The sequence below is a fragment of the Heterocephalus glaber genome, unplaced genomic scaffold (assembly GCF_053883595.1).
Source record: "Heterocephalus glaber isolate CG9 unplaced genomic scaffold, H.glaber_assembly_v1.0 deba00001457, whole genome shotgun sequence".
In the NCBI taxonomy this organism is placed as follows: domain Eukaryota; kingdom Metazoa; phylum Chordata; class Mammalia; order Rodentia; family Bathyergidae; genus Heterocephalus; species Heterocephalus glaber.
The window spans coordinates 25,930,408-25,947,479 of record NW_028258305.1 but is presented as its reverse complement, the minus strand read 5'-3'; the positions used below and the strand labels follow the sequence as shown (position 1 = coordinate 25,947,479).

The window sequence follows — 17,072 nt, the reverse complement described above, 5'->3', positions numbered from 1 at the left end:
TGAGCTAAATCCCCAACCCTTTGGTGGTTTTATACATACACAGAACATTCTTATTCCCTTCATCACTCCCCTTGCCTCCCCCTTGCTCCTAGTTTCACATTTTTGGGAGATTTTAATGTGTATAATATATTTTGATTATAATTATCCCCCTATTTAATTATTTTTGTGGCACTGGGGATTGAACCCATGGCTTCTGTACTGAGGTACATCCTAGCCCTTTTTGTTTTTTATTTTGACACAGGTCTCGATAAATTGCTAAATTGCTCAGGAAGGGCTGAGGCTTATGATCTTACTGTCTCAGCCTTTTAGAGTGCTGGGATTACAGGTGTGTACTACTGTCCTGGCATTTACATACATATGCATGTACATGTACATGTGCATGTGTGTGTTTGACACAGGGTCTCTCGGTAGTTCATGCTGATCTTGAACTTGCCACAATTCACTTGCCTCAGCCTCCTGAGTGCTGTGATTACAGGTGTGTGCTGCCATGCCAGGCCTGTTTTTGTAAATTTTTTTTTTTTTTTTTTTTTTTTTTTTTGGTACTGGGGATCAAACTTGGGTCCTTGCACTTGCGTAGCAGACGGCGAAACCACTGAGCTAAATCCCCGGCCCCTGTTTTTGTATTTTTGAGATAGTGTCTCACTTTGTAGTCCAGGCTGCCCTTAAACTCAGGATCTTCCTGCCTCAGCCTGGCAAGTGCAGGGATTACAGGTGCAAGCTATATGCCCAGCTGTTGTTTGTTACTGATTTTTTTTTTTTTAGTGAGTTGTATAATTTATATATATCATCACAGTCATCTGTATGTTTCATTATTGGCCATTTAACGTGCCCTGACATCCTCTTTCATGTCCAGTATCCTATTTTTCAGTGGGGGGGAGGAGAGAGGAGAGTCACTAACTTTTGCCATCTCCTGAAACCGCAGGACCCCTCCAGACACCGCCCCCCTCCCCCCCCTGTTTGTACACCAAAGCTTTCAGGGTTTTTTTTTTTTGGTGCCAGGGATCGAACTTGGGTCCTTGCGCTTTTGAAGCAGGCAGCAGAACCACTGAGCTAAATCCCCAGCCCAAGCTTTCAGGTTTTTGTTGTTGTTGTTGTTGCAATTAGTAGGCATTGAAACCTGTGCCTTGCTTGTGCTAGGCAAGCAGTCTGTTTCGAGCTACATCCCTAGCCCTCTTAAAATTTTGTTTTTGGGGCCAGGGATTTAGCTCAGTGGTTCTGCTGCCTGCATGGAAAGCCGAAGGACCCAAGTTTGATGCCCAGTACCCCCCAAAAAAATTTTGTTTTGACACAGAGTCTAAGTTGCCCATGCTGTCCTGGAACTTAGTTTTTTTTTTTTTTGGTACGAGATATCAAACTCCGGTCCTTGCGCCTGTGCAGCAGGTGGCAAAACCACTGAGCTAAATCCCCAGCCCTGGAATTTAGAATTCTTTAGCCTCAGCTTTCCAAGTGGCTGGTATCACAGTTTTGTGGGCAACTGCACCTGGCTTAGTGACCCCCTCCTTTTTATTTTTTTGGCACCGGGGATCAAACTCAGGACCTTGAACTTGCCAGGCAGGTGCAGTGCCACTGAGCTACATCCCCGGCCCTCCCCTTTTTTTTTTGGCTATGCTGGAGTACTAAGCTACACTTCCTGCCACATTTGTACATAGAAGCTTTTGTACACAATTTCAGGGAATTACCTCAAACCATTCCATGAAATCCAGTCAAAACTCAAGATCTCTCCTGCTATTTGGGATCTATTGGGAACCGGACAGATTAGGAAAGTCCTGGACTAGATGTGGTGATGCACACCTATAATCCCAGCACAAAGGAGGTTGAGGTGGGAGGATGGCCATAAGTTCAAGGCCAGCCTGGGCTACATAGTTCAGGTCCAGCTTGAACTACATAGCGAGACCCTGTCTCAAATAAAGAAATCAGTAAATCCTTTTTCCAGTTGTCTTTTTTTTTTTTTTCCTTCCCAGTACTGCAGATCATGTCTGGTGTCCTTTCATTCATCTTTGTTCTCAGCCCTTTTTATTTTTACTTTGAGACAGGGTCTCACTGAGTTACCAGGTTGCCCAGGCTGGGCTCAAGCTTGCAGCAGTCCTTCCTCACAGGTAGCTGGGATTAGGTGTGTGCCATCATGCTCAATTCCATTTGTTTTTTTTTTTTTGGTACCGGGGATCGAACTCAGGACCTTGCGCTTGGGAGGCAGGTACGGTGCCACTGAGCTAAATCCCTGGCCCGTTTTTGTTTGTTTTTGACACAGGGTCTTGCTACTAGTTCAGGGTGGCCTTGAACTCACTAAATAGTCCTGAATGGCCTCAAACTCCTTGGGAATCCTGCCTCTGCCTCCCAAGTGCTGTGATTGTAGGGGTGGGCCACCATGCCCAGCATCCATTTGTTCTTTAGTCTGGGCAAACCATGGACTTAATGAAGAGGAAGTTGCTTTGTTCTTTGTATGTGTGTGGCTTTTTTTGTAATTATGTATTTTCTAAATTTGGGATAGAAATGTGAGTATGAGGTTGTCTGAGATAATTTTAAAGCTTAATTAAGAAAAGCCCTTACTGCTAGAGGATTTTTTAGTAAATGTATTTAACAGAATGGAGATTTAAGAGGCTCTGCAACCTACATGGTGGAAATCAATGTTCATTGTGGGCGGTCTACAAATAATTGCACTTTTTCTACCTTTATTCCAGAATACTCAGTCTTTCAGACTGTACCAATTGGACTTTATTCTTTTTTTTAAAGATTAAGGACTTTCCACCTCATCCTTCCCACTCAGTGGCTTTCTTGGTCCTGTCCCCAACAGATTGTACCATCTTGAGTCCATGAGTGAGAAATGAAATCCAGAGGGGAAAGGAAAGGAGAAGAGGTCTGAGTGTTTTGTTGAGAATGCTTTACCTTAGTGCTGTAGTTGTGGGAAACTGGTAAAGGTTTTTAATTAGGGAGAGGATGTCTGGGAACAAGCATCCATGCTGCAGTGGGGGCTCCTCCGTGGGAGCCAGCATGTACCATCATACCGTCTCAGTGGAGGACCCCAAAGACATATGGTGAATTGAAGAAATAATGAGACTATGTATATAAACTTTAACTTCCCCAGTACTGGGAGTTGATTCCAGGGCCTTTGCACAGAAATAAGTCCCCAGCCCCCTCCCCTGCCTTTATTTTAAAAAGTCTTCCTAAGCCACTGTGTTGTCCAGGTGGCCTCAACTTGTTCTGCCTCAGCCTTCCAGAGTGCTGAGATTAGAGGCATGTGTCATCATGCCAGGCTCAACCTATATCAGTGATAGGGAACCTTTTAGAGCTTTCAATGATACAAACAGCCCACTGTGGTACGCCTGCCATAGGTTCGACACTGTTCTAGGTCTTTTGAGCAGATGCTTGTGAAACTGGAGAAGGATTTACATTTTTTAATTTTTTTTTTCTTCCTGTTACTCGGGGTTGAAGCCAGGGCCCCGAATGTGCTAGGTAAGCACTGTACCACTGAGGTATATTCTCAATCCTTTTTTAAATTTTGAGAAAGATCTTGAAGTGAAGTATTGTCCAGGCTAGCCTGGAACTTGTGATCCTTCTGCCTTGACCTCTCCACTATTTGGGATTATTGGCATATACCAACTATACTTGGTCCTCAACTCATTTTATTTACTTTTTTTTGGTACTGGGGATCGAACTTGGGTCCTTATGCTTGTGAGGCAAGCAGCAGAACCACTGAGCTAAATCCCTGGCCCTATTTACTTATTTTTTGCAGTGCTAGGGATAGAACCATGTTAAGCAAGTACTCTGCCACTGAGCTATCCCTCTAGCTCCCTGTACTCAATTTATTACACTCCAGTGACAGTTTTGGATTTGCACTGGGTGGTGGACCTCTATTTTGAGTAGTAAAGCTTCACAGGAGTAGCCAGGAGTGGTGGTGCATGCCTTTGTGAGGCTGAGGCGGAAGGATCACCGGGAGTTCGAGGCCAGCGTTACATAGTGAGTTCAGGGCCAGCCTGAACTACAAAAGGAGACCTTCCCTCAAAAAAAAAAGCTTCACAGGAGTACTTTTGAGGGAGTGTGTATATTTTGTAGAGGGTATGAAGAATATTTGGGCTGTCATTGTAAGGTACGCAATAGCTAAATGTGTGCATGGTCCAGAATAGAATATTTTTTGGTGCTGGGGATTGAAACTAGGGCCTTGAGCATGCTAAGCATGCATTCTATGACTAAGCTACAGCCATAGCCCCCAAAATAATTTATTTTGAACTGTACCTTTACCTGTCAAGCTTATTTAATAAGGATTTAAGTGTCTTTATAAGAGTATCTCTGTTAGAGGAAGTTGCTAATGAGACAAAAATGATAAAAAGCTTAGAGTGGGAAGTCAGATAGATTTTATTTACATGGAAATATTGGCCTGTTCATTTAGCAGATTGCTCGATCATTATTTCTGGAGGATGTTTTGATCACAATATTGTGAAATATAGAAGGATTTTGGTTAGAAATTTAAATGATTTCAATTTTAAGGGGCAGTGTTTCTTTAGTACCATTTTTTACTGTAAAATAAGGCTCAACTTCATAAAATTGACAGATTTACTGCAGCACATGGATAATCATTTCTTTATATATTTGAATATATCTGTTGTTCAGAAATTCTGAAAACATGTTCTCAAATTTGTTAGAAATTGAAAATTGCAGCAGCATTTTATTATAATCTATGTGTTTTTACAAGGAATTTAGTAATGAATGACCTTCTTGAAAGCTCTCAGAATTCGTAGCAAATAGGAGACTAGGAGCCTGGGCCTCAGCTGCAGTAAATTACAGCCTAACTGACTATTGATTATATCTAGACTGTAGTCAACAAGAAATAAGAGTTTCAGTGTTCATAACTTCAGGCTTTTAATACTTTCACATGTGAAGGTAAACCAAGTACTACTGAGAATATTGACTGTTAAGGATGAGCAGCTGCCCTTGGCCTGGCGGGTGTTTTTCAAGGCTGTCTGGCTGTCCTCATGTGGAGAGCTTTGCCATCAATTTAACAAGGATGTTGAGGGGAAGGCTAGGAGGATTATATAGTTAACTAGGGATTTTTTAGGAATAGGTTTGGAAGAAATAGGCTAGGCTTGTGTCAGATATGTTTTAAAAAATTTTGCAGATTAATTTCTTTTTTTTGGTTCCGGGGATTGAACTCGGGTCCTTGCGCTTGCGCAGCAGGCAGTGAAACCACTGAGCTAAATCCCTGGCCCTTGATTAATTTCTTAAAGCTAATCACTTAACTGTGTATGGCTTTAGTCATTAAAGTAATGTACTCATGTTAATATAATTGATCCTAGTGAGTTACTATCGTATATTTGACATTCTAGTTGTGCTTAGAAACTGAACAGATTACATTGTTTATCCTTACTTGAATTTTTTAGCTTTCTGGTTATCCTGTCATTGTGGTTGGCACAGTGTTAATACAAGTGACCTTATAACTCATGTGTCTGGTTTTGTTTCATAAACTATTACAATTCAGATAACTTCCCATTTTTTTTGGTGTTGGGATTGAACCCAGGGCCTTATGCTTGCTAAGCACATATTTTGTCACTGAGCTACACCCTCAACGCCCAGATAACTTTTATTTTTCTCATTTCTTAGACTGCGAGTGGCAACGTGGAAGCGAAAGTAGTGTGTTTTTATAGAAGACGAGATATTTCCAATACGCTTATAATGCTTGCGGACAAGCATGCTAGTAAGTTAATTGTCTTTCTCTTGGATCAAAAAAAGTTTGTCATGTGTTTTTTCGTGATGAGAGGAAGATGCTTTCTGTTACCTGAAGCTTTTTGTCTCATGTATCATCAATGTAGTTTAAATGACTGAAACCTTTTGGGTGGTGTTTTAGTTTTATTTTTTCTTTTTTCTTTTTTTATTTTTGCAGTACTGGTGATTGAACACGGGTCTTCCTTTATGCTAGGCAAACACTCCACTTTTGAGCTACGTCTCCTCCCCAATTTAAATTTTCTTAGGTGGCATCATACATAACTTAATAAATTAGAAAACTGAAATAGTCTTTGCAAGTGGACTTTAACTCATAATCAGGACATTGTTTTGCCATCTCCTCTTTTCAGGGATATTTTTCTGGTTTTTTGAGACAGGATCCCACAATATAATCCATTTTGGCCTTGAACCTAAGATGGCCTTGAACTCCTGATCTTTCTCCTTCAGCCTCCCAAATTTTGAGATTCTGCTACCTCCAGCTATCAATGGTAGTTGGGGCTTTTTTGAGACAGGATCTTGATCTGTAGTTCAGGCTGGCCTTGAACTCAAGCATGGCATTTGGGGGCCACTGAGCTAAATCCCTGGCCAGAAGTAAGTTTTTTTTTTTTTGGTACTGAGGATTGAACTCGGGATCTTGTGCTTTCGAGGCAGGCAGTAGAACCACTGAGCTAAATCCCAGGCCCTAGAAGTAGTTTTTTTGAAGGTACAGATTGGAGGAAATATATACTTAGCTGGTATTTTGGGGGACATTTCTTTCCAAAACAACTGAGATATATGTATATATATTATATTATAAACTATATTATATATGTTATTGTGATGGGGAGTAAATCCAGAGCCTTTGCATTGACCTACATTTACAGCCCTTTTTTTGTTTTGATACCGGGGATCAAATGTAGGGCCTTGTGCTTGTGAGGCAGGTGTGGGCACCACTGAGCTAAATCCCTGGCCCTACAGCCTTTTTTATTTTATTTTTTATTTTTTTTTGTTTTTTGGTACCGGGGATTGAACTCAGGGACCTTCTGCTTGCGAGGCAGGTGGCAGGTGGTGGCATCACCGAGCTAAATCCCCAGACTTTTATTGTTTTATTTTGAGATAGAGTTTTGCTAAATTGACTAGGCTGGCTTAGAATGTATGCTGTTTCTCCCTAACCACCAGAATAGCTGGGATTACAGGTGTGCACCAAGATGCTTGATCTCTTGTTTTTTACTAAGGTGATTTCACTAAAAGCCAGAATTGATAATTCATGAGGTTTTTTTCTTTTTGGGTACTGGCATTGAACTTAGGGAGTACTGAGTTACAGCCCCAGTCCTAGTTATAGGTTGATTTAATTTTTAAATTTCTTTTTTTTTTGTTACTGGGGATTGAACTCGGGTCCTTGCACTTGCTCAGCAGGCGGCAAAACCACTGAGCTAAATCCCTGGCTATTTTTTCTTTTTTTGAGACAGGGTCTTGCTATGTAATTCACGCTGGCCTTGAACTCACTTTGTAGCCCAGGCTAGACTTGAACCTACAGTGATTCTCCTACCTCAGCCTCCTGAGTGCTAGAATCACAGGCATGGGCAACCATGCTCAGTTTTCTTTTTCTTTTTTTGTTTTGCTCATGGTCTCATGTAGTCCAACCTGGCTTTGTGCTTACTGTGTAGCCCATGATGGCCTTGAATTTGTGATCCTCTTGGTTCAGTCCTTGGAGTGCTACGATTACAGATACGAGTCTACATGCTCAGATTTTATTTTTTAAAGTATATTTATTTATTTTTTGTACCAGGGATTGAACTCGGGTCCTTGCGCTTGCGCAGCAGGTAGCAAAACCACTGAGCTAAATCTCTGGCCCCAGATTTTATATATATATATATTTTTTTTTTGGTACTGGGGATTGAACTGAGGACCTTCTGCATTCGAAGCAGGTGGCGGAACCACTGAGCTAAATCCTCGGCCCAAGATTTTATATTTTTTAAGAGACTAGGTCTTTACAAAATTTCCCAAGCTAGATTTAAAACTTGTGATCCTCCTGACTCAGCTTCCTGAGTAGCAGGGATTATATGTTTGTCTGTGCCACCATACTCACCCATAGCTATTGATTCTGTAAAATAAAATGTTATAAAGAACAATGATAGCTAGGTATGATGGCACATGTGTGTAATCCTAGCACTCAAGAGGGTGAGGCAGGGCTGCAGATTTAGCTCAGGTTCTGAGTTCGATCCCTGGTAAAAAAAAAAAGAAAGGGTGTGGCAGGAGGATCACTGCAAGTTTGAGACCAGCCTGAACTACTAAGTGAGACCCTATCCCACCCCCTCCCCCCAAAAGAAGGGGAAGGCAGACAGATGATGAGTTTGGGACCAGTCTGGGCTACAGAGCAAGACTCCATCTCAAACCCAGAATACCACATCCTTCAAAAATACCAGTAAAAAAGTGTCAGGAAATTTAAAAATGCCTGTTAAAATGAAACAATGATTAGAAAGGCTGCGTATAAAGAATGATGTGGAAGGCTGGGCGTGGTGTTGCATTCCTGTATCCCAGCACTCAGGAGAAGCTGAGGTGGGAGGATTATAAGGGTTTGAGGCCAGCCTGGATACATAGTGAGACCCTGTCTCAAAAAAATCAAGAACAACAACAAAAAAAGATGTGGAAAATTAAAAAATACTGTATATATCTCAGAATATACATCAAAAAGACCAATATAAAATATGATAAACTTTTATTCATTAAGTTTATTGGTACATTTTAGGTATACAATATGACGACATTCATCATTGGGAATTTGTACCTTTATGTGATACATCTTGGTTTAAAATATGATAAATTGAGACTTACAAAATAAATCCAAAAACTGTAGGATTAAAGTAATGAAAATAAACGAGGGCCAGGGATTTAGCTCAGTGGTTCCGGCGCCTGCCTCTCAAGTGCAAGGTCCCGAGTTCGATCCTTGGTACCCAAAAAAAAAAAAAAAAAAAAAAAAGATAGGCAGGGGATTTAGCTCAGTGGTTTCGCCGCCTGCCGTGCAAGCACAAGGACCTGAGTTCGATCCCTGGTACCTAAAAAAGAGAAAACAAATGAGAAAAAAAGGAAATGTTATTAAAAAGAATGCTTCTGCACAGATAGATGAGAATCTTTATAGAGTACATGGGAAGAGAAACAGATAACATCATTTCAAGACACCAGGGGAAAACAGAGGAGCCTATAAAGTTTTTAGAAACAAAGTTAGCAACACGGAGAGGATCAGATTTCTTAATACTAGAAAACCAAAGCATTTTATATCTTTTTTTTTTTCTTTTTGGTACCGGTGATGGAACTTGGGACCTTGTGCTTTCAAGGCAGACGACGACACCACTGAGTTAAATCCCCGGCCAGAGCATTTTAAGTTGAGAATTCAGTAACAATTTGAAAGAACAGATGAAGATGTTTTTTAATTGAGAATAATAACAATTCAATAATTAGGAAAAATTTTCATATTTTATCAGAAAATTAGAAGCAATAAGCTGAAGTAAAAGTTCTTTACAATCCAAATATATACATACAGTATATGTGTGTGTGTGTGTGTATAAGTGTGTGTGTGTGTGTGTGTGTGTGTATATATATATATATTTGAGCGGGGGAGCTGGCAACAGGGCCTTTGAACTGAGCTACATCCCTAGTCCTTTATATGTTTTTGTTTTTGTTTTTGTTTTTGGTACCAGATCGAACTCGGATCCTTGCGCTTGCAAGGCAAGCAACGGAACCACTGAGCTAAATCCCCGGCCCTTTTATATGTTTTTTTATTCTCCAGTTTTGAAGGAGAGTCTTGCTAAGTTGCTGAGGCTAGGCTTGAACTTGTGATCTTCCTGCTTCGGTTGCCCAGAGTGCTGAGATCACAGATATATGCCAAATGCTAGACATGACGTCTGGTGTTTTTCATGCAAAAGGAATGTTATAGGGACTGTTCTGTTTATTTTGCAATGGGATTGAACCTAGGGCCTTGTACATGCTAGGCAAGTGATCTACCACTTAGCTACATCGCCAGCCCCTGCTGCATTTATTATGTTGACAGTTCATTATACTAATTATGTCTTTCTCTCTTTTTTTTTTCTGTTTTGGTACCGGGGATCAAACTCGGGACCTCACACTTGCGAGGCAGGCAGGGGAACCACTGAGCTAAATACCCAGCCCACTAATTATGTCTCTTAATCATGTAAGGATAACCAGTGGAAGGATACAAATGAATGATTTAATTTTATTTCACCTATGTTACTAAATAGGTGTATTTAAAATGGGCCGAAGTAAACTGGACATGTGGTGCACACCTGTAATCCCAACTTTGCTGGGAGGCTGAGGCAGGAGGATTGCCATGATTTCAAGCCTGACCTACAAAGCAAGACCCTGCCTACAAAAAAAAGAAAGAAAAAGGAGGAGGGGGGCTGAAATAGGCCCCAACTGAATAGAAAGAAAAAGAATAATAAGAAATTACTATAAATTTGGGGTGGAGGTGGAGTTCAGTGGTAGTGCACTTGCGTACTATGTGCAAGGCCATGAGTTCAAACTCTCCACTACAAAAAAAAGAAAGCAAGGACTCTAACAGTAAATTTAAAATAAGAACCCAGGGGGCCGAGGATTTGGCTCAGTGGTGCCCACACCTGCCTTAAAAGCGCAAGGTCCTAAGTTTGATCCCTGGTACCAAAAAAAAAGCCAGAGTCAATCCAAACATCCCTGACAAAAATGGGGTTGCATAAAGTCTCCTGTTAATAGTATATATATTTTTTTTGATACCAGGGATCAACCTTGGGACCTTGCACTTGCAATGCAGGCGGCGGAACCACTGAGCTAAATCCCCGGCCCTCCTGTTAATAGTATTACTTAAAACATCTCTAAGTGAGGCCCCCCAAAGTTTTAACAAATATCATAAAGCGGAGCTGGATAATTACTGTTTGCAAGGCAGTGTCACTGTCCCGTTTGAAATTAAAAAAAGCATAGAGCCTGGGATGTAGCTCAGTGATGTAGTGCCTGCCTGGCAAGAGTGAGGCCCTGAGTTCAATTCCAGGTACCAAAAAAAATTACTCACTACTGACAAAAAAAAGAGGAAAAAATCTGTAAGTACTTTTGGTACTAAATAATTAAAACTGTAGTTGTAATTACAAAACTGGAGGATTGGTGTGAGTTTGAGGCCAGCCTAGGCTACATAGTGAGTTCAGAGTTAGCCTGAACTACATAGCGAGAACTAAAACAAAACAAAACAAATAAAAATGAAATTCTGTATTTCCATTACCCGTAGGATGAAAGAAAACATAAAGCCTTCAAAGAATCCTTAAAAAACAATTCAGAGTAATTTTAGGGGCTGGGTTTGTAGCTGAGTGGTAGAGTACGTATTCAGTGTGGGTGAGGTTCTGTGTCCTATCCCTAGCACCACAAGAAGCAAACAAAACAACAGTCAGAAAAGAATTAGAAAGAGCTGGGGATTTAGCTCAGTGGTTCCACTGCCTGCCTCCAAACGCAAGGTCCCAAGTTTGATCCCCAGTAAAAACAACAACAAGCAAACAAACAAACAAAAAAACTAGGAGTTGCTTTTTTTTTTTTGGTACCGGGAATTGAACTCAGGTCCTTGCACTTGTGGGGCGGCAGCGGAACCACTGAGCTAAATCCCTGGCCCCAGAAGTTGCTTTTTGAAAATATTTCCTGAATATTGTAAATGTTTGTGTCCAATATTGCCAATGGTTGAGTTGGCAAAATTATTCTCAAAATTAATCTGTTAAGTTTAATGAAATCTCAACCAAACTCCTCATAGGACTTTATATGGAACTTGACAAGGTCATTCTCCTATTTATTGGGAGGGAAAAGTAGCCAATAAAAGGTTCTTTTTTTTTTTTTTTTTGATCTCATTTTTTAGTAAATGCCTTTAAAGCCATACATTTTTTTTTTTTTTTTTTTGGTACTGAGGATTGAACTCCGGATCTTGCACTTGCGAGACAGGCAGCGGAACCACTGAGCTAAATCCCCAGCCAGTTATACGTATTTCTTTGAGAACCTTTAATGCTTGTTGAAGGTTTTGCAATATAATGTTTATTATTTACCAAAAAGTTGACATATAAATTGTATTTATGTTGTACAACATGATGTTTTTAAGTTTGTATACATTGTGGAATGATTGACTCTAGTTAAGTAATACAAACATTACCTTACATTGTCATTGGCATTGAGAACACTTACTCCAGAGCATTGAGTATAGAATGTGCAAGGCAGATCTCTTGAGCTGTACTTGAGTAGTATATATATATATATTTTTGGTACCAGGGATCGAACTTGGGACCTTGTGCTTTCGAGGCAGGCGGCAGAACCATTGAGCTAAATCCCCGACCCTTGAGTAGTATTATTTTTTCAAATAACAAAAATGTAGAACAGCACAAGGAACCCCCAGTATAACCATCCAGTGGGGGTACAGTTACCAACACATAAACTGCTGCTTCCTGCACTCCACCTCCCTCCTAGGGTCTTGTCAGTACACACTTGCTACTATAAAATAAACCTTTTCATTTTAACCTCAGTATGTGTTTCTGTCTTTTGGTTCAAAAAAACCAGGCCTCCCCCCCACCCCTCACCAGGCATGGAACTCAGGATCTTGCACTTGCGAGGTAGATATAGCGCCACTGAGCTAAATCCCTGTTACACACCAGCTCTTTTAAAAGAGAGGGTCTTCCTAGCTGGGCATGTTTGTGCATGCCTGTAACCAAGGCAGGAGGATCGCAGAGAGTTTGAGGTCAGCCTGGGCTACATAGTGAGACACTGTCTCAAAGAAACAAAAAAAGAGGGTCTTGCTACATAGCTCAGGCTGTCCTCAAACTTGTGATGCTCCTGTGTCTAAGCCACTATATCCTGAAATTAAAAAAAAAAATTTTTGGCAAGGAAACTCAGGGCTCACCATAGGCAAAATCCCTATCACTGAGCTACTGTCTGAAAAATAGTTTTTGGCTTTGAAATACATTGTCAGGTACATGAAAGTTGTTCCTGTACATGGATTCCTTTTTAAAAATAATTTAAGCCAGGCCTAGTGGCGTATGCCTAGAATCCCAGCCCTTGAGAGGCTGAAGCAGGAGAATGGCCATGAGTTCAAAGCCAGCCTGGGCTACATAGTGAGACCCTGTCTCAAAAAAATGGAAATAAACAAAAATAAATAAATAAATAGTAAAAGGATGGAGGATTTAGCTCAGTGGTACCGCGCCTGCCTTGCAAGTCCTGAGTTCCATCCTTGTACCAAAAAATAAAGAAAGAAAATAAAAAAACAAAAGATATTTAAAACACCTTTAATGCTTTTCTCATTGAATGTTTTCTGGTACTGTTGCTAATTATTTTTTGTTCTTGCTAGCATTTGCCTAGTTTATAATTTTTTTTTTTTTTGGTACTGGGGATCCAACTCGGGTCCTTGCCCTTGCATAGCAGGCGGCGAAACCACTAAGCTAAATTCCTGGCCCTAGTTTATAATTTTTAAAATTTTATTTTTTTTAGGGACAGGGATTTAACTCTGGTGCCGCACCTGCCTCGCAAGTGCAAGGTCCTGAGTTTGATCCCTGGTACTAAAAAAAAAAAAAAATTATACAGTACTGGGGATTGAACCCAGGGCCTGACACATGGTAGGCAAGTGCTCTACTACTGAGCTACATACCCAGCCTTTTAAAATTTTTATTTACTGTAATTTAAAAATTTTAATTTTTCTTAGTATGTGTTTGCCATATATGATGAATACATTCATCCTGGGGAATTAGTGCACATACATATTGTATCTTAATCCTTTTCACTTCCTTTCCCTTCCCATTTCCTCTCCTCTCCCTCCATCCTTAATTCCACTTCTCATTTGCAAGAGGTCTTCCTCTCTGTTTCCTATAATCTGTTATTTTGCTTTTAAAATTATTATTATTGGGGCTGGAGATTTAGCTCAGTGGTTCCACCGCCTGCCTTGCAAGCGCAAGGACCTGAGTTCGATCTCCGGTATGAAAAAAAAAAAACCAAATTATTATTATTATTATTATTTTTTGGTACCAGGGATTGAACTTGGGTCCTTGCGCTTGCAAGGCAAGCGGCGGAACCACTGAGCTAAATCCCTGACCCGAGCTTTTACAATTATTTATAAATATTTTGAATTTCTCACATAAGAGAAACCATGTGATATTTAATCTCCTGTGTCTGTTTTTTATTTTTTTTCCATTAAGTTTATTGGTACATTTTATGTATATAGTACAGTTACATTCATCATTGGGATCTTGTACCATTATATGGGTATCTTGGTTCTTATTTTTTTCCCCTTCCCCTGCCCTCCCTTCACCCCCTCCACCCTTCCCTATTTGTAAAGAATTTGTTTCCTTTTTTTTCCTTTTCTCATATTTTTTCTTTTCCCTTCTTTCCTTTCCCCTACCCCTTCCACTTCCCCTACTCCTTTAGACCTTTTCTTCGTATTACACAATATTAATTATACATTTTTAAAGTGACAATATCAAGATCTAGAAGACATTACCACAGATTTTACAGAATTTAAAGGGATATAGAATGCATATTACAAAAATCTTCCTGTGTCTGTTTCATTTCACTTAAGAGTTATGGTTGCAGGTGTATCTATTTTTCTACAAATGACTCAAATTTATCCTCAGTGGCTGAGTAATATTTCATTGAATACATATTCACACCACTTTATCCATTCATCTGTTAATAGGCATATAGGCTGCTTCCATCATTTAGCTATTATGAGTTCTGCTGCTGTAAACATGGGTATGAATAAATCAGTAATATGATGTCTAATTCTTTCAAGAAGGTAACCGGAAGGGGAATAGCTGGGTCAAATGAAATTTCTTTTTTTTTTGAAATTTCTAATTTTACTTTTTTGAGGAATCTCCATACTGATTTCCATAGTGGTTGTACTGGTTTACATTCCCACTAACAATGTGGAAGATTCCCACCCCCCAGCCTCACCAGCATGTTATTGTTTGATTTCTTTTTTTTTCTTTTTTCTTTTTGGTACCAGGGATAGAACTCGGGTCCTTGCGCTTGTGGAGGCAGGTGGCGGAACCACTGAGCTAAATCCCCGGCTATTGTTTGATTTCTTGATGCTAGCCAGTCTTTCTGGAATGAGATGGAATCTCAATGTTTGCATTTTTTTTTCAATGTTTGCATTTTTGATGTAGGGTCTTGCTATGTAGTTCAGGCTGGCCTTGAAACAGTGATCCTAGGTGATCCTATCTCTAGCGAGCGCTGAGATTTCAGGCATGTGCCACCCACCATGCCTGGCTTTGAAATTTTTCATGATCCTTTTCTTCTGCTTGAGGTAGTTTTCATTTTGTTGTCTTCATAGAATTTTGACCAAATATATTTTGTGCTTTTTATTCTTCATCCTATTTGTGGGGAAAATTATATATATGGCTGGGTGTGTAGCTCAGTGGTAGAGCTCTTGGCTTGAATGGGTGAAGTTGAGGTCCTGGTTTGTTCCCAACATGGCCAGAACAAAAGAAAACCTCTTTATATTTCTTTATAATTTTCTTTTGTATTATAGCCATAGTACAGATACTGTGAAATACTCCCATTAATTACTAAATATAAAAATATATGTTTTTTCCTGGGCTGGGAATTGAACCTAGAGCCTTGTGCATGTTAGAAAAATGTAGCATTGAGATATACGCCCCATAATACACAGCATATAGGCCTAGGGTCTTCTACCATAATGATCTCATAATCAGAATAGCAGCTAACATATGGTTCCAGACACTGCTGTATTCTGTGTGCCTTTACATAGTTTTTTTTTTTTTTAGTGTGGTATTGGTAATGGACCCTAGGGCCTCACACATGTCAGATAAGTTCTCTACCACTGAGCTAAATCGCTGACCCTATGTGAAAGCCTATTACATACATAGCTGTTTTAAGATTTACATTTCAATTTTATGTGTTTATTTACACTATTTCTTTTGTCACATTAACTTTTGAATTATACTGTATTCTACTTTGCTGAAATATGTCGTCATTTAAATTTTTCACAAAAAAGCATCTGTTGATAGTAAACTTTCTAAATCTTTGCAGGCCTTAAAATGTCTTTCTTTTACCATTATATTTGAATGCTAGTTTGGCTCTTTATAGAATTTTGGGTTTAAAATAGTTTTCTCGTAGAACTTAAAAAAAATTGCTTGTCTTCTGGTATCCAGTGTTAGAAGTCTGATGTTGAGTCAGGAATGCTAGCACATGCCTGTTATCCCAGCACTATGGGAGGCTAACTCAGGAAAATAGCAAGTAGGAGCCCAGCCTGGGCAATTTCTCAAAATGAGTTAAGAAAGGGCTGGGATGTAGCTCATTGTGAAGGCCCTGGGTTCAATCTCTAGTAACCTCCTCCCTAAGAAAAGAATTCTGAAATTGTACTAGAATGTCTACATGTTGGATTTATCTCAGTAAGTCTTTTGTGCATTTTTTGGTAAAGTTTTGTTTTTTTGAGATGGTTTCACTGTGTAGTTCAGACTTGCCTCGAATTCAGAGCGATCCTCCTGCCTCAGGGGTTACTTTTGATGAATACGTTGGAATTGGGATTACTGTTTAGCTCAGGGAGTTAGCTTCTAAGATTATTGTTTGATGGTATCTATTCTGTAATTTATTCAGCCCATTTGTTAAAATTTTATTATTTATAAGAGAAATATTAAAAAGAAGATGGAAACATAAAAGAACAACAAAAAAGAGGGCTGAGAATTGAGTTGGGTGATGCTGCTCCTTCCTCAAAAGTACAGGGTCCTGAGTTCAATCCCTGTACTGAAAACAAAAAAAAGGCTTATATTTGCCTTCTAAATTTTGTACTTCAACCAGAAATTTTATTAGCAGGGATAAAACTAAACAGTTGAGTTCTAAGTGTCTGTTGAACTTGGTTAGTAAGTTTTAGTTCTGCAAAGTGTGTAGGCACATAGACCTCAGTGAACTGGACACTTTTTTCCTCATCCAGGGCTGCCCTGGCTTATCTGAGCCCTACTCCTAGGCTATTACTACCATTTTTTGTTTGTTTTTGTTTGTTTGGTAGCAGGGATCGAACTCAGGGCCCTGTACTTACGAGGCATGTGCGGTACCACTGAGCTGAATTCCCAGCCCTACTACCATTTGATTGGAGTTGGCATAAAAACCTCCTTTCTGAGGTAGCATTAATAGAGTAATAAACTTTCATTTATAAGGGCATTTTTTTTTTACTACTTGATAATGTTTTTGTTTATGTAAATGACATTTTATAATTGGCAGTTACAGTCTCATCAGCCAGATCATTATCAACTATTAGTATTTTAAAAGTTTTATTATTTGACAAGTTAATTATGTTTTATGATATACATTTTGTATTGATCTGCTCCTTTGAATGTTAATGGTTCTTCTTAAGTAAAGTAAGAACCATA

General features: G+C 39.6%; 1 protein-coding gene across 8 annotated transcripts in view; it reads left to right on the top strand.

Annotated features, from left to right (window-relative positions):
* Window positions 1–17,072, top strand: part of Mta3 (metastasis associated 1 family member 3) — a 224,026-nt gene that overhangs the window by 74,941 nt on the left and 132,013 nt on the right. For all 8 annotated transcript variants that reach the window (XM_087215960.1, XM_087215959.1, XM_087215957.1 and 5 more), the window contains 1 exon segment: window positions 5,593–5,686. In XM_087215960.1, coding sequence (XP_087072086.1) covers window positions 5,665–5,686 — 22 coding nt within the window. In that variant the 5' untranslated portion in view covers window positions 5,593–5,664.